The sequence below is a fragment of the Crotalus tigris genome, unplaced genomic scaffold (assembly GCF_016545835.1).
Source record: "Crotalus tigris isolate CLP2741 ecotype Arizona unplaced genomic scaffold, ASM1654583v1 scf7180000024457.371407, whole genome shotgun sequence".
Taxonomy (NCBI): domain Eukaryota; kingdom Metazoa; phylum Chordata; class Lepidosauria; order Squamata; family Viperidae; genus Crotalus; species Crotalus tigris.
The window spans coordinates 259,997-284,759 of record NW_024100627.1 but is presented as its reverse complement, the minus strand read 5'-3'; the positions used below and the strand labels follow the sequence as shown (position 1 = coordinate 284,759).

The 24,763-nt window shown below is 43.5% G+C and overlaps 2 protein-coding genes across 5 annotated transcripts in view; both read right to left on the bottom strand.

Annotated features, from left to right (window-relative positions):
- Window positions 1–397: 397 nt before the first annotated feature.
- On the bottom strand, window positions 398–11,273 carry TBR1 (T-box brain transcription factor 1). The gene is made up of 7 exons (XM_039332231.1): window positions 10,971–11,273; window positions 10,366–10,913; window positions 9,076–9,230; window positions 8,522–8,643; window positions 7,842–8,000; window positions 6,068–6,129; window positions 398–1,360 (listed from the first exon to the last, which is right to left on the bottom strand). Exons 1-7 carry the CDS (start codon window positions 11,271–11,273, stop codon window positions 430–432), a joined length of 2,280 nt encoding a protein of 759 aa, XP_039188165.1. The 3' UTR covers window positions 398–429.
- Window positions 11,274–17,639: 6,366 nt separating this feature from the next.
- Window positions 17,640–24,763, bottom strand: part of PSMD14 (proteasome 26S subunit, non-ATPase 14) — a 62,856-nt gene continuing 55,732 nt past the window's right edge. For all 4 annotated transcript variants that reach the window (XM_039332227.1, XM_039332228.1, XM_039332229.1 and 1 more), the window contains exons 11-13: window positions 22,698–22,823; window positions 21,943–22,005; window positions 17,640–18,675 (exon numbers count right to left, since the gene is read on the bottom strand). In XM_039332227.1, coding sequence (XP_039188161.1) covers window positions 18,577–18,675; window positions 21,943–22,005; window positions 22,698–22,823 — 288 coding nt within the window. In that variant the 3' untranslated portion in view covers window positions 17,640–18,576. The remainder of the gene's footprint in view (window positions 18,676–21,942; window positions 22,006–22,697; window positions 22,824–24,763) is intronic.

Genomic DNA, 24,763 nt, shown 5'->3' with positions numbered 1-24,763 from the left:
AACACCCGAGTGGCGAGAGCTAACTTTAAAAGAAAAAAAAAAGACGCCCCAGCTGCTTGGCCAAAGGGAAAAACCACGGCATGATTTGTTTTGTGCGGGGAGGGGGTCGCTAAGGAAAGAGACATACAAGGTGGAGAATGAAGGGTCGTGATTCTCAGCATTTCGTTGCCATCCACCTCCTACTGAAGAGACGTTGGAACGGCCCCACGGTTTGCGGGCTTTCAGCGTGTGCGAGGAAAGGGAGAGAGGGAGGGAGGGAGGGAGAGAGAGAGAGACTGCGCGTGCGCGGTTGTAGGTGCGTGGCCAGCTAGAGCCGCTTTCAACAGACCGGGAGAAGCAGCGCTCGCTCAGATGCGCAGCGCAAAGCGAGGGCTGCTTCGGACAGGACGGTCGAGAAGGGCGGGAGGGGGCGTGGCCAAAGGCATCTCTCTAGCTGTGCGTGTAGAAGCCGTAGTAGCCGATGTCCTTGGCGCAGGTCTTGTCGCAGTCCCTGGGGGCCAAGGCGGGCTCGCTCTTGAGGGGCGAAGAGCTCTCTGAGGCCGGGGTACCCACCGGAGAAAGCCGCCGGCGCTTGGCCTGCTCGTAAATCCCAGAGTCGGTGGAATCGATGGACTTGATGGACGAGGGAGTCTCGATCCAGCTGGAGTCGGACAAGTCCTTAGGGGGCTTCGAGTCCTCGGCAGGCGGCCCGGCAGCGGGCGGCGGCGGCGGCGCCACCAAAGGGGAGCGCTCAGGGGGCGCCAGGCTGTCGGGCTCCTCCCCGCCGCCAGCCCCGGCGGGCAAATAGGGGTTTCCTCCAGCGCGGGCACCGCTGCTGTTAGGCCAGCACGACAAGGATTTGGCGCAATACTGGGGCGGGCTGCGTGCCCCCCAGCCCGAGGGGTCCGGATAGTAGCCGAGCGGGCGAGCGGTGCAGCCAGCAGCCTGCAGCGGCAGAGCCTTAACGCCGGCGGCCGCGTAAGATAATAGCGTGGCTGCGTTTCCCGCCAAATCTCCGGCGGGGTCGTAGGCTGAGGCGGCCGCGAAGTCCAGCCTATTATTGGCGGGCGTGACGAACCAGCGCTGGGGCGAAGGCGCGGCGGGCTCTTCGGCTTGCTGTGGAGAGAGCAGCCCGTTAGGGTGAGGCACGCCTCGCTCCGGCATGGGTCCTCCGGGTCCCACACCGCCTCCGGCGCCCGCTCCCGGGTGATGGTGGTGATGGAAGCCGCGGGATTTGGCGTAGTTGCTGACGAACTGGTCCTGCAGGAAGGAGCCCGCCGCGGCGGCCGCCATTGCATAACGAGCCCCCGGCACGATCTGAGAGCGGGGAGAGTCATTGGGCGACGGGGTCAAGCGGTCCATATCGCAGCCCGTGTAGATCCTGGGAAGAGAGAGGGCAGGGAAACAAAGCAGAAAGGAAGGGATGTGACTGGCAGATTGGCGAGATGTGATGCAAGAGCCTGCTCTTTTCCCGATTTCCCTCCAGCCCCAAACGGCGCGCGTTCAAATCAGAAGGGCCTGCATTCGAACTACCGAGAAACACGGAGGATGGTGTGTCTTACGTCTGCCTGAGCTGGTAATTTACCCTCCGAAGGAAAGTTAGATCACATTTCTCACCGTTGCCCAAAACTGGCAGAGGCGGCACTACATTGGGGAAAGCTTGCCTAGGCCTTCTTTCGCTAAGCTGCTTAATTATACTGAGAGTGTCTCTGAGCCGGTGCAAAGTAGCAGAACCTCTACTGCCAGAGCACCATCTCGCCCTTAAGCTAAATAGCAAGCTAGCCCACTGCATCGTGCACTGACGATAAACAGCGCGTCTCTATTGCGATATATTGCCTCGGCGACTGTTGGATGGAGCTGCTAGTCTCTAGACTGGAAGTACACTGAGATCGGAGTGCCGGTGACAGAAGAGGTCTTTTAGGCAAGCTAAATTTAAAAGTTAATTTTAACTTTTACATTTCCTGCCTTCTTGGACTAGGTTTGCTACTTTGTCTTTCTCACCGCAGGCGTAGCAACTCAAATAACCACTCCACCCCTCTGCGCGCCGGAAGTAAGTGAGAGCTGAGAGTTGGTGCTCAGGTCTCTCCAAACTGCGCCAAAATCAGGGTGGGGTTTTGATGGACGGAGGTTTTCTGCAACCCCTGCTCAAACTTCCACAGGTGTGCCCTAGCGGAAGAGAATACAATAGACTGCGCCTAACAGGCAGACCCGGAATAAAAAGCCCGCTAAAGATCAATGGGAACGGCCAATAAGGGACAGTGGCTTAGCTAAAGGCATGCTTAGAATCCTGAAAGCTTGAGGTTCTGGGTTGTCCTAGAAATCAACGCACATGCTCGTGGAAATTAAGACTAGAGATAGCCAAGCCAAGGATAGCCCATAGAAGTACAAAGGACTAAAATTCTCCTAAAATTAGGAGAACGAATGGAGGGTGGGGAGGAAGATGAGACGCTCTACTACACACTTGTTTTCTGCTCCGAGATATATAAACCATCTAGCCATTTCCCTACACTTGCTTTTCAGATAGGTTGGGCCCAGAATAATGGGAGTTGTAATCCAATGCAACAGGGGGGGAGTTTGCGCCAGAGATTCCAAAACTAATGGGAGATTAATGAGGCTGGAGTCCTTAAAATAAGCGTAGAAAATAGAAGCCCAATGAAACTAACTTGCTTTGGGGAGGGGAAAAATACTGTTTCAAGTTGTGGAGAGCCACTCTGGGAGAGAATGGAAGAACTGTGAAAGTGGTGGATCTCGGGAATTAAAAATGAGAAGCGATTGATTAAATTATGTGGCCACCTGACTATATCTGGAAACCCTCCTGGGCGCAGATCTTTACAAAATTCTCTTATTCCAAAGGGTTATAAGCTTGACATTGTGAACTTACAGTAATGCAAAGCTTCAAAATTGTAGAACTTGTTTCAGCATTAAAATAGCTTTTCCCTTTATAACTATTTGGTAGCCAAATCTGGATATGGGAGTTTTACTTTACAAGGAGTAAGCTGTATTTCTGCCCTAGTTCTATTAAACAGGATGACCTTGCAAAACTAGGGATTCCCAGAACTTCCCACTTAAGGCTAAGTTTTCCTGACCCATTAAATGAAAAAGAGCCCACACATAACATGAAGCCTGTGTTCTCCACATCTGGAGATCCAGAAAAGAAGAAACTCACTACGTAGCTTCTTTGAGCCCAGGAACCAACAGAGACCTGATCTGCTTGATAAAGTAATCCAGATATGAAACAATGGATAGTGTTGGGTTCCCTAATGTACAAGTAGGAGTATGTTAGTGTTTTAAAAATCCCTTTTAAAGGGAGGGGGAAATTCTCCCTGGTTGGCTGGATACTGCTCCAGTCAATCCTAATTACTGCAAAACTGCTGTTGGATTTCAAACAGAGCTCCCTCCCTGTTCTCCTAGAATTTGTTCTTCCTTTAGTACAGTGTTTCCCAAAGTTGACAATTTTAAGGCATGAGGACTTCAACTCCCAGAATTGCTGGCTGTGGAATTCTGGGAGTTGAAGTCCACATGCCTTAAAATTGTCAAGTTTGGGAAACACTGCTTTAGCAGGACAAGTGGCCACAGGGCCAGATACCCCTGCTCCAGAGCCATTTGGTAGGAACCACAGGCAGGATAGTCTGGGCACATTTATTCCAAGGGATTTGTTTTTATTTATTTTGGTTATTTCCCTCCTTCGTTATTTTGATAACTCAAGGTAGCAAATATAGCTAATGCTCCTGCCTCCTATTTTCCCCCACCACAGCAGTCCTGTGAGGCGAGTTGGGCTGAGAGAGTGACTGGTCCAAAGTTCACCAGCTGGCTTTCATGCCTAACGTGGGACTAGAACTCACAGTCTCCTGGTTTCCAATCACTACACCTTAATCTTAACCACTACACCAAACTGGCTAGTGTCTTAACCACTACACCAAACTGGCTCTCTAGCTCTCCCTGGCAGCTTCCAGAGTGCCAGGAGCAGGACAAGAGGACTAGGCACACTCGTTCAAAATCCATGCCACCATCAATAATCTATCCAGGGGCGGGGGGGGGGAGAGGGGGCCAGAAGAGGGACAAATGGTTGCACCCTTTTCTTCTGGATTAATCAATCCGGATAAGCTACCTCGCCCTTGGCTTGCTCCTCAGGATTGTAGCTTGTCTGGTTTTGTTGTCATTGCCATGAATAGGGTTGGGGCCTTAAATTGTGTATTTTTAATGTTGTAGGCAACCCAGAGTCACAGTATGTGAGTTGGATGGCTATATAAATGTGTTTAATTAATAAACACATAACTGGCTGAAGAAAAGGCACTCAAGTCGTGGCACTAGCAGGAGAAAGTTTATATAACTTGCTTGGAGCAAGCTGATTCCTGAATTCTGCTGTAGTTCAGCCTGGCTTAGTTTCACAAGATGTGTTTCAATTTGCGGGTTTGGTGCCCCCTCCCATTTGGTTCTGGCCACCCCAGCTTTATGCTTTGGTGAGATATTTGGTTGGTGAATCACACACTGGAGACTGGAGAACTTCGAAACAGGAAAGCTAGGTAGTTGTAGAATGTGACAGCCTTTGGGAGCATTCTCAACCTGCATAGTACATCTTGGGACAGTTCACTTTTTTCTCCCCTGATCTTCCCCCCAATCAATCATACTTTCATCTAAATGTATGCAAGTATCACTCCTGGGAATTTTGGGAGGCGTAGTCCAACTCACCTCCCAGATGCCAGATTGTCAACCTTTCAGCTGCCCCAGTTTTCTTTCCTTCAAGGCAAAACTTCAAAAGTTCTGCCTTGCCCCCTCTTCCCAAAGGCCTGCTTTCCTGAGGCTAGCTGGCTCACACTCTTTCTACCTTTTTCTCCTGGCAAAGCCAAGGTGTTTGCAAGCCCCCATTGCTCACTCAGCTGGGACTGCTAACCTCTACTTCAGTTATTTCTGAATAATCTGAGAGAGAGGATTGTGACAAGCTTCAGAGTCATGCTGGACATCAGCACCAGGTCACCTAGAAAGAGGTCTTTCCTTCCTTGCAGTTCAGTTTGGAGTTTTACCCCTCTGCCAACCCCAAGGTCGTTTGCCTATTTACAGTAGAGAGAAAAGATTAGGCAGTCTCTTGGGGTTGGTGAACGAGAAAGCTTCCTTGAACGCCTTTTTCAGTGGAAAGGAGGACTACAAAACAATACCTGATGCCTGATTTTATCCTCATGCTAAGGTTGGGGGAGGGAGGAGTTGAGAGGAATAAATGACTAGTTTCTTCTAAAGCTTAGTTTAAAATTGAATACAGGCTTCAGGACCTCAGCAACATCTTTGCAATGTTTGTAATTGAAGATAATCCTGGAGAAGTCCAGCCTAACAGCGGGGTACTGATTAGACCCCCGGGTGTTTTATAGGATTGAACAGAGACTTGCTGGGGTTAATGGAGTTCTTCGGGGCTGGGGGAAAGCTCTGGGCACCTCAAAATCGTGCCTGAATCATAATTGCTTGTTTCCAAAGGCCTGGTTTACTGAGGGAGCTTATAGAGTTTGTAGTCGGGATTGATATTATCCCACTAGATAACGAGCTGCTTCTGGCGAGCCAGTGGGAAGTTCCTGCTGCTTACTTTCAAAATATTCACTTCACTTTAAACTGGGGGACCACTGTGTCCCACTTCGTATTCCAGGGCTCTCCCTAAAACCAAAAGAGTTAAGCTGGACAGCGGCGGCAGCAGCAGCAGCGGGCAGAAGGCAAGGGAGCAACTCTCTTCGTGCCCTGCTGCAAAAAAAGCTCACCCTTTGGGATTTACCACCTTAGGTTGTGCGTTAAACAAATACAAGTTCTACCTGGAGAAAGACAAAATGCAAAGCTGAGAGCCAGGGATCTCGCCTGTTCCAAATCCTTCAAAGATCACTTAAGTGTTTCCTTCAGGCCCGCTATTGTAACCACTGCTCCTCTAGTTCACATGCTAAGTCTTAGTGCTCCCCCAGTGGATTTATCCTAGGACTATATACCCAATAGCACATATAACCTGCTCTCGAAAGTCGCAGGGTCTTCTTTGGATAAGTCAAAAAGCCCACCCACCATCCATTTAACAGGGCTGGACGTGCCAGAGCCAACAAAAGGCTCAAGACAAGGAACTTACGTGTCGTAGTTGTCTCTGAAGCCTTTTGCGAAGGGGTTGTGATCGATCTTCAGCTGTGTGATCTACAGAGGAGAGGGGAGGGGGGAAGAGTCAAACAGTGGTCTCTCCTCTGCTGATTCTCTGCCTAAGATAAAGCGGATACCTAGCTTGTTTCAGTGTGGGTTAATTCTTTTTAAGAGAACAACGCCCCGGTCATTTCCTCATGAGAATTTCTCTCCTAAAGAGAAAAGGGCTGGAAATAAACGAAAGCTAATTGTAGCCTCTTCCCAGGGACGTGCACCACACAATCTTCCCTGCAAAGTTAATAATTCTGAAGGATCAAAGGTGATTTGTGATCCAGAGGAGAGGAACTTCACCTTCCAGTTTGCTTTTTGTTCTGCCTCAAACAGTTCCGACAACCTCCTTGGAAGGACTACAAAGTCAAGGTCCGGTTTAGGTACCCGGTCTCTTATTTAGAATTAAATCCCTCCTAATTAGATAAGACAAATAAGACTCACTTCGGAACAATTCCTCCGAAGATAGCTGTGCGAGGGGATTAGCAACTAGTCACATGCTCGGAAGTGTCACTTGCAAGACTCTTACTGGCCAGTCGATAAAATGTTTAGCCCAGAGACCACTGCAGAAACTCAATCTGGACCAAGAGCTCTGAAGCATTTGCAGTGAAAAGGAAGGTGCTCTGAATCTCAATTATTTGACAATAGCAGCAATATAGCAACATATACCTGTCACGGTTAATTTAATCTAATGCTCTTTTTCCTATTTTCAAAACAGGCTAAACTACAAGGGGATTGGTTCCCCCCTATAATACCAGGCTGAAATATAGTTGGCTAGTTTACAATAGGTCGGATAAACACAGTCGAAGATTTCTTCCATCCCTTGGCTAAATTATATGGTTCAAATCAAAGTCTTGGTGAACCACGATTAATCTTTCCTACGTCTAATAAAAGCACACAATAGAGTCCCCAAACCTGTAGTTGGCTCGTTGATGATTTAAAGTCTAACACAATCAAAGTCAGATTTATAGATAGGATTTGTTGGTGTGGGCTGCTAATACCCGTTCCCTGGAAATTAATTTAAATGAGTCCCAGCCCCTGCTTTATTTTACTTTTATTTTTTGCGGATGCGAAAGGCATTCTGGGGGTCTACAATAGAGAAGCGAAAGGTGCCTTTCACGAATCAATGTCCTAGATCCAGCCAAGTTATTCTGGCACCCCTCTCGCCTTCTGGGATAGTCGAACGCTGTAGCCACGCATTAAACAACGGCCAATCTGCTGCCCTCGAAAAGGTGCGCCAAATCTGCTCTCAAGACCGCGGCCTCACTCTAGGGCTGGCTCTACCTTAGGTCACAAAAGTAAACAAGTTCCAAACAAATCTGGCCGGGAAAAGGCGAGGTGACTTTGCTCGTGGGGACGAAGGGCCAAAGCCAGTCTACAGAGAGGTTCACGCTTCCGAAGCTGGTTAAAATGCCCAGATCAAAGCGATCTGAAATATTTACTGCTCTTGGAGGACCTGAGGCGTTCCTTCCCCTCTTTTTTTAAATTGCAATTGGGGTTGGGCAGAATCGGGACCCGAAAGCAGGCTTGAATAATTTCGCAAAACAGTTTAGGCAATTAATCCACCGTATCACTTCGTTGTCTGAAATCTCGATTTCCCACTCAAGTTCGGGCAGTTTCGCCTCCACCCTCCCGGCCTCCGTAGCTGCACTTGTGCCCCCCTCCCTCTCCCCCCAAATCCCGAAAAGGCCAGAACTGAGCGAGCGAGAAAAGCACTTTACATCGGTGTTCTGGTAGGCAGTGACGGCGATGAACTGCGTCTCCGGGAAAGTGAAGGTCTGAACCCGACCCGGCTGGCTGGTGTCCTCGGTGCCGTCTTCGTTCACTTCCACCACGTGCAGGCGAGGCTGATATTTGTGGAGGGACTGCAGGACCACCATCTGAAGGCGGAGAAAAGGGTGAGGGGGAGAGAGGAGAAAGGGTTGCATGTTATATTCCAGACCCGCTCCCCAGATCTCCCGGGAAGCCGAACCGCCGCACCAATCTTGCCTTCTCCAAACGGGCTCTTCTCACTCCCTCCCCAATTTCGCGGTTCTAAGGAGGGTCGCCGCCGGGATTTCGCCACCTGTTCCAAAAGCGCGGATCTCCCCCTCGCTTCACCCCACCCCCAAAACCCCGCCGAGGCCGCTTTACGAGCTTCCCACCGCTTCTATCCGAAGCCCTCGCCCGGGATCGCCCGGGAGAAAACCACCTCCTGCTCACACGCTGGTGCGAGCGCATCTTCCCCGCTTAACCTGATTATTGAATCGCCCTCTTTTCCCCCCTCAGGTTTGTACAATGGGGGCTGGGTTTGCAAACAGACTCGGACCCAAATGCAATGAATAGAGCGCAGGATGGGGGTGCCCCTGCCATCTCTTGGTCCTGCAGGGCGCAGCGTCGCCTCTCTCGAGCCCCAACTGACCTGCCCATTGTTGTTGGACGCCCCTTTATTGTTGGTCAGTTTCAGTTTCCCGAAGGAGATTTCTTGGCGCATCCAATGGGCTCCTGTGTTGGGCGAGTCCGGGTGCATGTAGACGCGGTTTCCTGAAAAACGAAAACCCCGGGTTTTGACAAACCGCAAACAAACGTTGGAGAGAAAGACCTTCACCCAGCACCTCTTCCCTTCTCCTTCTCTCCACCCCACCCGAACCCTTCTTGGAAGAGTCCTACAATTCCCCAGACCCCCCAGCTTTGAGAAAACAGAATTTGCTCCTTCATTTTGTTTACCGCGTGTGACACGTTTTTAGGTATTTCAACTCGGGAAGCCGAAGGAAAGAAAGCGGGAATGGGGGGAAAGCAGGGGAAGACCTTCAGCTTTAGCTTCCCCCTGAGTTTTGTGTAACCTTACTGGTCCAAGGGCGGTCCACAAAGGAAGCTTTCTCACCTAAGCCAGCCGAGCCCGGATGCAAGTCTTTGCGCCCGCCCGGGTACGTGCGGTTAATCGGGAGGGAAAAGAGGAACCGAGGAAGGACTTGCCTTGCACGTTGGTATCCGCTTTGCCACAAGGCACCCATTTGCCGCCTTGGAACCGCCAGTGGTTTGGGTCGGCCAGGATGACATCCACAAAAATGTTGTAGTGAGCCGTGGGATCCAGACCCGAGATGTTAAAACTTAAGAAAGGGAACATTCGCCTGTTCGAAGAAAGAAGGCGGGGGGGGGGGGAAAGGAGGGTGAGGAAAAGTGACGGGATTGAAAAGGAGGGAGATCATAATTTTATAAATACATAACTGTCCCCCTGAAAATCTTCAAAAAACCTTTCCTTGAGCGACTGCTGCAGAGGAAAGTACCCGAAGGGCACACCGATTTCGGCATCTTGCTCCGCGCCTTTTTGTTAGGCGGATCGAGCCTAGGAGAAAACGGTCCCCTGCTTACTCGTCTCCAAGTGAATCCGGCTGAAATCGAGGGCTATTTCCGAGGAAACCGGGCTGGCGGGTTGGCACATCGGCTTGTAACCCAAAAAGATCCTCGCAGGGTTTCTACTGTAATTTACCCGGAAGTAAGTCCCAGCGATTTCAATGCCTTTTGCCTTCAGGTGACGGACTGCCAAATTTCAACGCTCAAAAACCAACGCTCAGAAATGATGGTGGACCCCCATCATTCGGGGGTCAGCAAAGGAAGCCAGGCGAAGCTCTTGTTCGCCAGAACGTGCGGCAGAAATGGCCCAAGGTGCACCGAAGACCCCGGCGCCCGTTCCCAAAAGAGATTGCCATCGCGACCATTCTTCGTCTTGTTTATGACTCTTACATAAGTCAGAGCCAGGAAGGAAAATATCGTAAATAAATTGGGGGGAGGGGGGAAGCTTATAGGCCCAAAGATGTATTTTAAGTATATATATATATAAAAAACTAAGAACTGGATTATTCCATCCCCCAAAACAGGAATGCCAGTGTTCTTAATCTTAAAAACCCGAAGCAAAAGGAAAGGAAATAGGAAAAGAAAAGAAAGAAGGAAAAAGGGGGAAAAAAAAGAACACGAGAGGTCCATAGCCAAAGGAGAAGGAGAAAGAATAATAATAACAACAATAATAATAAGAGTTGATGATGATGATGATGGTGATAATACAAGGGATGCGGAACAAGAAGAGAGGAAAAAATGGCAAAAGAAAAATACTTTTGAGCAGACACCGGAGTCTCGGCAAGAGATCCGGCTTTTCCCGGTGCTCTCGCTCGCCCTTTCCCGGTCCCTCAGCCCCCCCTCGTCCTCCTCCGCTTTCTTCTCCGCGGCGTTGCGCCTGGCTTGCATCCTTCGACCTCAGCCGCCGCTTACCTGCCTTGCTTGGTAATGATCATCTCGGTCTGGTGCCGGTGGAACTTCAGCCAGAGCGGCCTGTTGCATAGGTAGACCTGTGCCTTGCCGGGGACGAGGCCGGCCTGGGCTGAGGGGAACTGATAGAAAGGCGAGCCTTGGTAGGAATGACCGTACTGCTGCGGGTAAGGGTAGCCGGCAGCCGGGTAGCCTTGAGGCGCCGCGGAGTTGGAGAGCAGGCTGTTGTATGCTCCGTTGGCGATGACCGGGTGGTGCGCCATGTAGCGGCTGGGGCTGGCGAGCGAGAAGGCGGCCGCGTGGTTGTGCTGACCCGGGTAGGGGAACATGGTAGCGGCGGCGGCGGCCGGGGGAGCCGAGACAGCGGCCGGGGGTTGGCCGGAGGAGGCTGGCGAGGAGAGCAAGTATCGATCCGCCGCGGCTGCGGCCGCCGCTGCTGCTGCTGCTGCTGCCGCTGCCGCAGCCGCCGCCGCTCCATCGAAGGTTGGACGGAGCTGCTCCTGGCCGCCGCCGCCGTCCAAGACGACAGGCGAGAGTTTGGCGCGCTGCTGCTGCTGCTGCTGCTGCTGAGGCGGCGGCGGCTGCTGCTGCTGCTGCTGCTGCTGGGCGTCCCCTGGCGGGTCTTTGGAGTCAGGGAAATTGTCTGCCTCGGCCTGATTCGTCATCCCCCCCCTGGCGAGTTTTTTCAGAGGTGAACTTCTCTCCAGGTTGTCAGCGCTCGCCGAAAGGAGGGCGGCGGCGGCAGCCGGATGGTGATGGGGGTGCGGGTGGTGGTGCTCGTGCAAGACAAGCTCGGATCCGCCCGCGGCAGGCGGGTAAGCGCTGCCGCCGCCGCTGCCGCCAGCGCTCACATGGAGAAATTTCTTGGAGAGCATCATCGACGGAGGCGACAGACAATGCTCCAGCTGCATAGCTCCAGACTCGGCCCGCTTTTTGGCCAAAGCCTGCCCGGGGTAGCGTAGCGGTAGCACGGGGTCGTTTGGGGGCGGGGGACGGGAATCGCCTAAGGCCCCCAGCTCATCATCCCGGGACCCTCGGCGGCGAGGGACCCAAAGCAGCTTCTCCCAACACCCAAGGCTGGTCCCGAACTGAAGCCACGATTCCCTACTGCCCCCCCACACACACCAAAAGCACCGCTCCCTGGGAGAAGAGATTGGCCAATTGACACCGTGCAGCAATCAGCCAAGCCGCACTTTTGATCTCCCTGGTTGCCGAACGCATGAAACGGCTCCTGCCATTGGTTAACCGCTGACAGTAATTTAATTAGATAGACGTTAATTAGGATAATCACCTGGCTCCCGGTCGCACGACGATCGAGGCAAATGAATGTATATGTGTGTGTGCGCTTGCTTGTGTATATATATATATAATTTAAAAATACTTTTTACTGTTATTTTTTGTGCGGGGAGAAATAAAGAGAGACCCTATATAGCCCTACACTACCGTCTCTGGTTACAGTGCAGGAAGTCTGAGACAGAGAATTTGGGCACTGGCGTTCCGCCCCTCTCCTTTCGCGCAGGCCTCCTTTCTGACCACGCGACTCGGGGCTTTCAGCAGCCCCGAAGCCGAGCCACCCTCTCTGGGCTTCCTAGCCGAGCGAGCGGGCAGCCTGGCGTCGCGTTTTCTTCCCTTCGGAGGCAGCTCCAAAGCCCCCGCGGCGTTCGGAGGCGATTCATCAGGGGTAGCGAAGAAGCCCCACCTCTTCCTTAAGGTGAAGCGCTCGGACGGGCCGCTTTGTCCCCGAGTTTCCCCTGAGATAACGCCCGGAAGATTGGGCGGCCCGGTTCCCGCGCATTCTGGCCAGGAGCTGCCCGTTCTTCGTCCCAGCGGGAGCGCGGGGATCTTCCCCGGGCCCGCTTGCGACGCTCCCTGCCCGAAGGAATCGCCGACCAGCCGCAGATACAAGTAACTGCGCCACTGCGTCTCTTCCCCCACCGCCATCCGCAAACACCCCAACTCTTGATTCTCTCTCGCTTTTGAAAGAAGCGTCAGCTGAAGTGCCTGAATGACTGGCTGCTTTGAGTTTGACGCTTGCTTCCTCGGTAAATAAATATTTTATTTGCGCGCAGGCATGCAGGGTAAAGGAATGGGCGGGGGTGGGGGCAAGAGACGCTCCGAGAAAACCACGATATCATACCATCATCCAGTCAGAGCTCGGTTTTTTCCCCCTTCTCTTTCCCCCGTGGCCCTCTCCCCACTCAGGCTTGTGTTCCTTCGGTGTTTTTTTCAATACTTTTCCTCTCACGCCCAGCTCTCTTCTGTGATAATAAGCTTGTCACAAGTAATTACCTGGATTTTGGTAGGAATAAATTAACATCTTGCTAGAATGAGAGAAAAGATGCTCCGGGATTGGTTTGGGGGGGGAGGGGGGAGTTTGGGGAGGGGGGTTCACACGCACGTTTAAAACAATAATAAAGGGTTAGATAAAAGCTTAGATAAAACACGGCGGTGGCCCATTGGGCTCGGTTAAAAAAAACAACGCTCGGTCTGGAAGTCCAGAGGCGGCCAGGCTGCGAGTTCCCTCAGCCGTTGTTCCTCAGGAACCATTACCCGGGAGGTTTGCCTTGAGAGGAATTTTTCACTTTAAAAATCGCTCGAAACTTGTTCGGTTTGTCTCCGGGGGTTTTAACAACATGTAAAAAAGCGTAGGAAAGGTATAATAGTAGAGGTAACAGTAGCAGCAGTAGCTATAATAATAACAGCAACATCTCTACCAAAGAAAAAATGAGAGCAGCCAGGGGGAGCGAATCGTACTCTCCGAGTACAGTAGGAGCCCTTGGCCGTTGCGCTTATTCCTCCTCCTCTTCTACTTTTTGCTGTGGAGACCAGGATGGTCCCTGATTGGCTGTCCGTTCCACTAATCACAGGTTGGCAATTTGGGGCAAGATAGGGACCGTATTATAAATGGTCAGTTTTTCTTTACCATTTAAAAAAAAATCTGTTTTAGATTACAGATAAAGTTGAGAACACCAGGCTTTTCCCCAGAATTAATTCCACCCATCTTTTACCATATGATGGTGACCGTTTTTCCAACAAAGAGCTGGAGGAAGATTGGAAACCTAGTATTTGGCAATGTACATTTTAGTTAATCACCGGTTATTTATTGTACTGCCTACTTGAATTTCAAAATTTGCTTGAGGTTTGACAATTACCCCCCCCCTTTTTTGCCATTCTGACACACAATGTTTGATACATATTAAACACTGGGAGAAGAATCATTAAAATAAATGGGTTAATTTATTATATAAACCCTAGAATTCAAGTTCTGCTTCTAAAAAGCCAACATTCATATTTCTTAGCTGAATTTATTCTATGTGAGAGTTAATTCCACATTTTTAGAATTAATCTCTTCCAATATCACAATACTGATAGGAATAACATTTTAAAAAGAGGAATGAGTTCTCAGGAAGATGAGAAAATATGCTTCCCTAATGGGTTATTGAAAAATGTTCCACTCAGTTCAACAAAAACAACAAAAAATCCATTCAATTAAACAAAGTTTAGTCTCTTATCTTGCTCCCATAATGAATGTTGTGAGTTTCTCTCTCTTTTTTTAACCATACTGTTACAGGCATAAACTTCAGAGTCTACCACATGCAATCAGTGGACAGAAATCTGGCAGTGTGTATGCCTTACTCCCATATAAATCAGTACAGCATTCTAGCCCCAAAGTGGTAACACACTTCAGTCTCCTGTTTCCCAAGACATTCTGTTGTAGCCCATAAAGTTGCTATATTGCAACAACAAGAAGTTTCAAAGGGAAACTCTAAAACAAAGCTGCTAAGTTGGAGTTAATTAATACATTCCCCTAGGAACAGTTCTTGTTGGTCTGTTTCAGCAAAAGCTTATGCCACAATCTAGTCATCAGTGTTTTAAGGTGGTGCAAGTTGTGAGCAATGCAATCTTATGGTACTAATGTCAGGCATAAGAACTGTCTTCTTGCAGGAAGTAGTTTGGTCACACTTCCACTGAGCAACAAAACTGTTGTTGCTTAAATATAGCAGTAGATTAAACAAATATGTTGGGGGGGAATAATGGCAAAACCAGGCCCTCCAAAATTCCAGTCAAATAGCTAACTTGTGAGCCTTGTGGAAACCTGACAATTGGGGTAGTTTAAACTTCTAATTACCTTTCATTTGATGTCCTACTAGTGGTCACAACTGGTTTAAGGCAGATTTTATGAGAGGATGGAAAATGAGCTGCAGTAAGGAGACTGAGATCTGTAGATTGAATAAATGCTAAAAATAACATCCCCATCAATTAAAAATGGCGAGAACTTGTGATTTTTAGCATAGGAAGCCATTGTTTTGCATGATATAAATACTTAAATTCTACAGTTGAATGCTCAACACAAATTCACGTTTTGTTTTCTAATGCCACTTGTTTATTCCAGGTTTATTCAGTTGGACTGTTTAAATTCCACATTCTTAGTTATTAACATATAGTTCCATCCTTTTCTGAGAAACATATATGTATGCATAAATGTGCTTTTGTGCCATACATCTTGAAAGAGCTAATAAAATCCATATTTTTAATGCTTAAAAATTTCATGCTTAAATTTCAGATCAGTTTTCATCACCAATAGACAATACTCACATGTGTTAATTCTGTAACAATTAACACTACCAGATAAAAGATTGCCATATGCAGACTATTATTCTTAATCTGGTTAACAAGGCCCAAGATAATGTAGATTTTGACATAAAAATGCCTCATCTGACCAAAAAGAGGGTGGAAGATAAAATATTAACAAAAGTAATAGAGTGCTGTATCTCTTAGAGTTGAAGTTAATTGGTGCAAGAACTACTACATTGCCTTGCAATTTTAATTTTTTTTTTAAACTGCATCAGACTCCAAACTTCACTATTACATTTCCACTCACTGAGTGAATAGGTTTCAGTTGATAATTAAGGAGTTCCGGTCAACCTAAAGGCTGGATAATTTCAGTGGTGAGAAATTAGAATGGAGTCTTTGGTGGTCTCTCAGCTTGATAGTGACAGCTTTCAGATGTGACATTTTCTTCTATGTTAGATTTATGCTATTAAACTTGCTATATTGCCAACTATAGTAATTTCTTGGTCATTTAAAATTGTCAGAAAAAATACTTGTGGTGTCTCTGAACTTGTTTGCTTGCTGACCCTCATTTACCCTATTAGAATGCATCACCAGTGTTAGTGTGGGGTTTAGTTCCTATTCTTATACAGTAACTTGCCCTGCCAGTGTTGACGGGGTGTGGTTTTCTTTTGATAGTTACTAAGAGTTGCCGACAATGGGAAAATGCAAAGCAGAGCGTACCTCCTCTTATTTGCAAAGAACACAAAAGTATTTCCAAACATTTCTAAGAATGGATAAGTTGATCTCACTTTATTTAAGTAGCTTTATATGTAATCAGTTTAACTTTAAAGCAGGTATGTGTACAATCACTCTCTCAGATCTTCCTAGATGTCTTGAGCTACATCTCTAATCAGGTCTATCCAGCACATCTGGAGTGCACTATGCTGTCACCATGCATTAGAAACAATAACAAAGGTTAAAATAAATGTATTTAATATGTAAAATGTTTGTGTGCATGTATACATTATTTATAACTCACCTTTCTGCACAGTGACTTAATGAAGTTTAAATTAACATGCAAACTGTTTTAATACTAAAGGCAACTTAAAAAATTGTGAACAGGATGTATTTTGAAGGGAAACATTACTTCTGACCTCTGATGAAGTGCATTCTTGGACTGGAATCGCATAGGAATAGCTCTCCATCACAGATCAGAAGCTAAGGGAATATCAAGTTTATTCTGCAAATATTAGGCACAAGACAAGTTATTCCATTCAATTGTCCGATTCTGTTCTGTTTGATCAGTCTGTGTCTTATAGCTAGTTGATTACTGGTACAGTGTAAGTGCTGATTTTTAATGCAAATTATTGCATTTTCTCCCAGTTAGCTACGGCAGAGGCCCCCAACCTTTTGGGCACCAGGGACTGGTTCCATGGAGAGAGGTTTTTCTGCAGACTGGAGGGGGCCTGGTTTCGTGTGCTGCCTGCATCCCGCGGATGGGGCTTTGCTTATTTGCGCAGTCTGGTTTCTGGCATGCTGCAGACCGGTAGCAGTCCATGGACTGGGGGGTTGGGGACCCCCGAGCTATGGCATTTGCACCAATTGAAGTTTCAAGGTATTATCAAAGACAGACACACAGAACATTTAGTAACAGTCAAGGTGGCATATAACTACTCCATGGAAAATTGCTGCTGATTGGGGAAAGATTGTAGCTGACAGTTGGCCATAATTTTGCAAATTCACTATGTCAACTATGAGTCCAATGACAAGTAGAAGATCTTCCCCAGCCTTTTCATGTCAATGGGAGATCTCTGTGGGACACTGTAAGTCAGCATCCTAGACAGAGGAAGGAGCAGAAATATAAAATAGTAGACTAAATGCCTAATCCTGCCACACAGTTCAGAATAGCATAATGGATGGTATTAAGAAAAAGTCTGTGCTCAAAATATTTAGCAGGCTGCACTCTCCCTGACCGTTTCAGTATGGGTGATCATTTAGGTAACCAAAGCACTTTCAATACCATATACCAGTCAAAAGCCTAATTAAAAATGGTCCAGATTCTCAGCATAATCTAGGTGCATCTGGAGCTGTGAGGCCATCATATTTATGATTACCACTTCCAGTAATGAAATATCTTGAGACTAACCTATAATTGCACAGAACTGCTGGATCAAGGGAAGATTTCTAAAAAAGAAAATAATAAAAACATAAGTCTAATAACTGCCTCCTTCAGGCAGGGGGTAACATTCCCTATCCTCAAGGAAGTGTTAATTAGCTAGAAAGCATTGCAGGGTATTGATGTTTCACTCCATGATTATTGGAAATTCTGCTCAGTGCTTACCTAAATTGATATTTCTTTTATAAAATAAATTATTTCAAATTTAAAGTATGCCAAAGAGAAAAGCCTTATCTTGGAAATAATGTTGAGCTCTAGTATAAGGTTTCTGCTGACTTATACCTGCATGTACAGGGAGCAGAGTAACTAAAGCAATTATATATTAGAGTTTTTTAATATTGTATTTTTAAAAATAATAAAGGCAGGATAAAAATAAGCAAATAATGTGATTTCTGTTGATTTATACAGGGAGCATAACGAATAAAGCAATTACATATTAGGGTGTATTCATAAAAATAAAGGCAGAATAAAAACAAATAAAAAAAGTACTGTGATGGTTAAATTTATCAATTATACAAATAAAAAATAATTAGACCCAGACTATTTCTTAGCAATTGGTATTTCTTTATTCCTTTATAAACTTGTATTTCATTTACAAATTAAAAATTGGTTTCCATAACATTTTCTCATAAAGAGGTCAATATTTTTTTTCTTATACTTTAGTTGTGTACATAATGTTGGAAAGCTCTGCAGCTTTCTTTCAGAAATGTCTATTTTCAATTAAAAAACAAAAACAAAATAAATTGTAATTTTATCTCTCAGCATGTACTTCAATGGTATTTACAGAGTAGGTTGACAAATAATATCCATATTTTGATGACATTGTCTGTAACAGATTTGTTGTAACTTTTCAGATGTTGGTTCCAGGCTTTTATTATCTTCTGTGCTTTGTTTATACATTGTAGAGACATTTACAGCTATATGGAAGGAGGAATGTTGGGGACGGGGACAGGAAACTGTACTTTTTGGGAATTCTATTGAGTTCTGTGTTTGACAAAGCAGATGTGGAAGTTACAGAAATGTCATTAGACAGAAGGTTCAACAAAATTGATGACCAGGTTTTCATTAACAAAAAAATCATGTCCATGGCAAATGAAAGGCATTTCTCTCCTTGTTGAATTTTGTACAGTATTGTCAATAATTGATTCTTTCTCAATTACAATGTCAGCAAAACACTAAGTAGTTTAACAGACATTTTAAAAAGCCACATATTAATAATTAAGGTATATATGTGCTGCCAATTATCTTCAAAATGAAAATGAAAATACGCTTTTTAACCTTGTTCTTGAATTGTTTTAGAATCTGCAGAGATCTTGCATTAAAAAAATACCCAAAGTAATTGCACAACAGAGATGAAAAGGTGTTAGAGTGATGCTCTTAGACTGCAAATGATGCCAGATGTCTCTGACATCCAAATATATCTTAGCCTCAGTGCTTTAAACAATAGATGGTTAAAGTCAGCAAATAACATTTATGATAAGTCATTATTTAAATACAACAGTATCCAACATTGCTGCTAAACACTGGACAATGTTGCAAGTCATCAGCACATCCACGTGTTCTTCTAAATGACGTTTAGGATCCTAAAATATAATTTCAAAAGATTGTTTATAATTTATTGAAATATCACAATTACAAATGGTTGTTTCCATTTAATGCAGTACTGATACAGTTAAGCAATTAAAGTTCAGAGTTCTATTATGCAAGCAATATAAGGCAGTATCTAACAAAAATACTGCTGAAATTATGAGCTGTTAGATTGCCCGGGGCTGCATATTTTTTATATCTGTCTGAATTCTATCCCAGTATTGATGTAAAATTGGAATTTTGAACTTGGATTTACATTTCTATGTATTAGTTATTAATTTTTTTATACTGCCAACTATAGTATTTTCTTGGTCATTTAAAATTATCAGATAGAAATACTGTGGAGTCCTTGATGCTCTCTAAATTTGGTTGTTTACTTCAGATGCTTCATTACTAAACTAGGTAATATCATCAGTGCTATACATAAATAGGCAGGTTTGTTCTCTGTTTATATATAATAGCTTGACCTCCCAGTGTTTGGGGGATGTGGTTTTCCCCTTGGTAGTTTCTTGATTATGATATAATTTTCTTCTTGATGTCTGCCTTGTGTTAATTCCCATTTATCTGGGTACTGGCTGCTAGAAAGATGTGTTCTTTTTTTTCTTAGCTTTTTTATTGTCTCTTTTGAATGATGTGTAAATTTGATTTATTTCTATTTATATTGATGGCTGGTTTATCTGAATGCTAAGCTTCTAGAAATTCCCTAACATTTTCCAGGAATTATCTATCCCAGGCAAAACCAAATTCACAAATGCTGGACCACCAGTGATCAATAGACATATTTATGGCCGTACTTTTGAGTCAAGAAACAGTGCTATGCACGAAGTTATAAAAGGTATTAGCAAACTAATTATTTTATATTGTGCAAGTACTTTAATACTGCCCAGCTTAAAAAACTCTTGCTGATTTACAATCCAGAATTTGGTTTCATAATGAAAGATTTTTATCACATCTTAATTACTAGTGTGCTGACAGTTGATTGGAGCTGTGAGTTTGTCTAAAATAGACTTTCAAAACACTCAGGTCATTTTACAAACAATTTTTCTTGAAAACCAAGCTATGTTGTAAACACAGGGCCAAATATGATGTACAGTACATTAATTATTTTTACATGGCGATTCAAATAACAATGATCTAAACATCTCGCATACTATATATTATATTTAAGTACTTATATATGTATCACATTTGTAAATTACTAGTCAATTTAAATAACTCCATCATAACATTCTTTATTTATCAAGTTCATTAATGAAATCAATGGGAGCTTTGCCATTTGCTTCCAATGGAACTGGGATTTCATCCCATGTTATTTTAAGATATACTCGCTCAAAACAAAAGCACTTTCCAATTAAATAAATGAAAACAAACCATAAAATACACTTAAGGGGGAAAAGCCCTATGTTTGAAGTGGAAACCTGAAGTACTGCTAAAGTGTCATTTTTAGAAGTGTTCAATATTTAATTTAAGCATAGCTTGCCACTGGAGTAAAACAAAAAGTATATCCATGTCTGGATTGGTTAATGTGGTTTCATTAAGGAGTAAGTGAGCTTGGAATAAGGATTCCTCACTGGATCCAAATCTCTGGTCATGCTTTCCTGAATCCCTTCCATCAGGCAGGTCGCTTAGCTATTATTATCTAAGACTAAGCTTTTAGGAAAAGCCCAATTCGTTTCAAAGGAAACAGAAAAGATAAAAGCTATTAAGCACTAACTTCACATTTTTGTTTCATCATCTAGATAACTACAGCTAATCGTGACGATTTTTGATTTTAATATCTGCAATAATTCAGACTTTATTAATTGTATTGCTAAATTTAAGAACTACTTTAAAAAGCTCTGCATGTTCTGTGACCTTTAGAGTTTTCTCTTCCAACAATATTGTTCTCCTGCAGGAATACAGAGACTGCTGAGCTATATTAGTTAGCTATGAGGGTTAGACTGCTGGAAGTTTATTGTTATTTAAATATGTACCCCATCTTTCCATCTGATAATATTCAGACAGTTAACAGACAAAAGAAGATATTGAACAATAAAGACACAATTAAAACAATAGCTAAATAATCATACATTCAAAAGCTAAAGTCTTGACAACCTTTTCCAAAACAGAGATTAAGTATCTCTTGAGATAATTTTCCTTATAGTGTGGAGATGAAGCTGCAACACTGAAGTGCAATATTAGGGAAAGCACAATGGTGAATAGAATGTGAAGGATGTGTGTATATAATGTATGTTTTTATTAATGATTTTTACTTGTATAGTAATGTGCACTGTGGACAGCACTTAAGTTCATTGTGAGTTACACAATCACAAGATATTCTATTCTATTCTATTCTAAATTGATCAAAATACGTTCAAGAATATTTAGATCACCTTTTAGACAAGTGACTTTCTGAACCCAGACACACTGGAGTGCACATACATCATTTCCAAGTAAATGTGCTTGAAGAAGTTATGGGAGTCAATATACCATGTGAACATTAGTTTAATATCATTTCTAAAACTAAGGAAAAGGGCAGAGACACAACTACAAATCTTAAGACCACCTAATCAAGTAACATTTAAACTACAGATTTCTGATATATAACCCAGCCTCTCACTATCCACTGTAGCACTCGCTTTTATTTCAAGGCAGAATTATAAATATGCAATTTAGAGATTTTCTTTTTAGTACACTTTAACAGGCAACAATGCAAAAAGATATGTAAGAGAAATTGTGAGTTTCTCATAATGAGTCACTTCTTAAGTGAGATGGATGTTCTAGAAATTTAATAAACAAACATACTCATTATACTACATTATACTCAGGCATCCTGAATACTAGGAGAAACACACTATATGTAAGGCTAAGGATAAAAGACGATTTATTAAGGAAGAAAAACTACTGGTACTAGTTTAGTAACTGCCTCATTCAGCAGTTTGCAGTTACAACAGTGATGAAAAAATAACTTTACTATCCACATATTTATGACCTTCACAGAAAACTAAATTAAGATCATAAGCACAGTCTTGGTATTACTTAGTGTCCGATTCACTTAACAATCAGATTTCTGGTCCCAATTGTGGTTGCTAAATAAGGACTGCCTGTCTATATCAGATGTCAAATGTCAATTTTATGTCCATTGTTGATACACTTTTAAGTTATGGACTTTAAGTAGTTATAGTGGAAATAAATGGCTGTTATAGAAATTAAGAACAAAAAAAAATCATCCATATATGATTAAACACACAAGTAATTTTTTTCATACCAGTGTAGTTCCTTACCTGCTTGCCAACATTTTTTATTGCCAGCTGTTCAGGTGTCATTTTATCCTCTTCTTCCACAGCCTGTAAAACAAATGTAGAAAAGGTTGGTATTTAGTATCTTATTATTTCAAAAGCTTCTCAAAATATAAACTTTGTCTTTTTCTATTGAAGCTGAAGCTTTAATGTTATTTTAAGGGACACCCCCCCCCAAATCCCCTTCATTGTGGTAGCTCGACAAAGGCACTAAATAGTACATCAGGACAGAAGCCAATGTCTTCCTCAAAATTATTCAAATGGTTTTCATAAGTGCTTAGTGGTGTGTGGTTAATATCAATTTGATCAGAGCAACATATCTTCTCAATACAATGAAAAGAGAACAAAATCAGAAATAACATGGATTATACACATGTCACTGAAATAACATGGATTATACAAATGTCACTGACTCTAACACAAATTCCTCTGACAACACAAGCAAGAAGCCTTTTCACTACTTTTGACCTGCACACCTTTTCACAAAACTCAGCATTTCTTTGCTCTGACTGCAGTAATGACTTGGGTTTTTTTAAAAATTAAAAGGCAAGGTCTGTCCATTTCCAAGATGTTAATATAAATTGTGCTAATTTCTGGAAATTATTAATGTTATTTTATTTTTTTCAAGGTTGGGCATTTCCTTTTTCTCCATGTTACATTGGAATCAATTTTTGAATCGATGCTTCCAGAAGCTAACCTGACAAGTCAAGTAATTGTCTGGCAGAGGCCCAATATGGTACCTTGTTATAGTTCTTTGCTAGTTCCAGCATTTCCTTTACCACTGTTTCATTGAGCTTACAGTGTTCACTGTAGTCCTGAAGAGTTAAACCTTCCATCCAACTTTTCTTATGTAAATTCAGTAACATCTATCCAAAAGAAAGAACAATAGAGAGCAAATAGTAAAATAACAGTATTTGTGGCTTATACATTTACACATTTTGAACATGAAAGTGGTATTAGGAGGACAGATGAGAAATCACAAATAACTACTAGGTTAGACCTAATTTCTTTATTAATTAATTTATTTTAAAAATTATATGTTGCCTGTCTTGCTGCCCAGAGAAACTCTAGTTAATGATTTAATATTTCTTAATTTTTAATTACTTTGGATTACCTTATTATGCTATAAGCCACCCAGAGTCATTGTTACAGTGAGACAGGTGACATATAAATAAATAAACAAATATAAATAAACACGTAATGATAGAAGCATTTCTTAAGATGAGTTCTAATCTAGAACAGGAAAAAAATAGTCAGATGACTAGGAGGGAATATTTAACAATGTTCTTTTCCTTTCTAACTCCCAGCAAGACTGCTGAATCTTTTTTTAAAGAGATTCCTCCCTCAATTCTTTAAAGTGAGGGGCGGGAGAAAAAATGGTACAACAGGAAATCTACAAAGACTGCTGAATCCTTCATTTCAAGCGGGCAACATTCCAGTGCCATACCAGAAGCAGAATATGGAGCTAAAAGTGGATCAGTTATGCTTTATCATAATAAATACAAAGAGATACAAAAGTTTCTAGCATGGGAGAGTTTAAATTTAGAAAACTGGTGTCAACCCCGAATTACCTAGGCTACCTCAGACAACTTTTTCTATCTCATAGATTAGCTCATCATAGACTTAACTATCCATTCCCTCTGAGTCCGTCTGATAAGATAAAAATTGTTTGCTCTGTAAGGTCATTGTGAAATTTGAACCCACACTCATAGGGGGATTTATGAAGACATGATTGAGTGCTAAAACATGTTTGGGTTCATGTGGTTTTAGGCCTTTTGCCAGACTATCAGCTTCCAATAAATAATTGGTGTTAAAACGGCAGAAGTCCTATTCTCAGCCATGAGTATGAAATCATGAATACAGACAAGGAAGATATAGGAAACATGGATGCCAGGGCACTGGGCAAAGGCTGCATACATTGATGAAAATAATCTTCATTTCTTAAACCCTTTTTAAATCACACTTGACAATTACTGTTATCACCTTAATAAAAGTGCATGCAGTGAAATGAACCAAAGTAATGTTTCCATAGCTTAATTTTAAAGCCCAACCTCCAGAATGCAGAGGGGGAAAAAAGATGCACTGTATAAACCAAGATGCAAAAGAACAAGCTCAAATATCATTTTTTCCATGTTTTGAAAGTGCAGGTATATCACACAGAGCATCTAAGCTCACACAACCGTTCCCTACTTCAACAAAATTGCCCTCCTGTGTTTCCTATAGCAGTGAGAATTTGAAGCAGCAAAGACCTTAGCACTTGGTTCTTGCAAGCCCAACTGAGCTCCTGGTGAGAAGACTGGTTTTCTGTTTGAATCTATCATCTTCAAGAACACTACTGAACACTTATGATTGAAGAATGACCTTACTTAATGTCTACATTCTCCTATAAAGATAATTAGTGTGGAAAGGTATCTGAACAGTTAATATTGCCTCTAAAATCAACTTTAATCATGAACAGATGGAATCTATTGTGGGCATAAAAACTAAAATGTCTGCATTTGGGAAGAATTAGCAAACTTGGAGAAAAGTATACAGAGTTATGTTTTTAGTTAGACTACTGGAACTATAGATACAAAAATATGCCTATAGTTATAATTTGTGGGAAAAAATGATACCTGTGGCTGATCTAACAACCTTCACAGAACTTACCTCAGAAAATGAAAGAAAAATTGTGTGTGTGTATATATATATATTAAGAATATGCTAGCCCTGGTGTTACACAAGGGGCTCCTTGAACAAAACTGCCAGTGCTCAATCATGCAAATGTTTGAGAAGGCTGGTAAACTGAGTCTAATACGCTTTACAA

Bases quoted from the DNA above. Each gene is read 5' to 3' on its own strand.
- TBR1 (XM_039332231.1), bottom strand. From the start codon at position 11,273: ATGCAGCTGGAGCATTGTCTGTCGCCTCCGTCGATGATGCTCTCCAAG. The intron at 9,231-10,365 runs GTAAGCGGCGGC...TTCTTCGAACAG, and splicing joins ATCATTACCAAGCAAGGCAG to GCGAATGTTCCCTTTCTTAA. The intron at 6,130-7,841 runs GTAAAGTGCTTT...TCTCCTCTGTAG, and splicing joins CTGCCTACCAGAACACCGAT to ATCACACAGCTGAAGATCGA.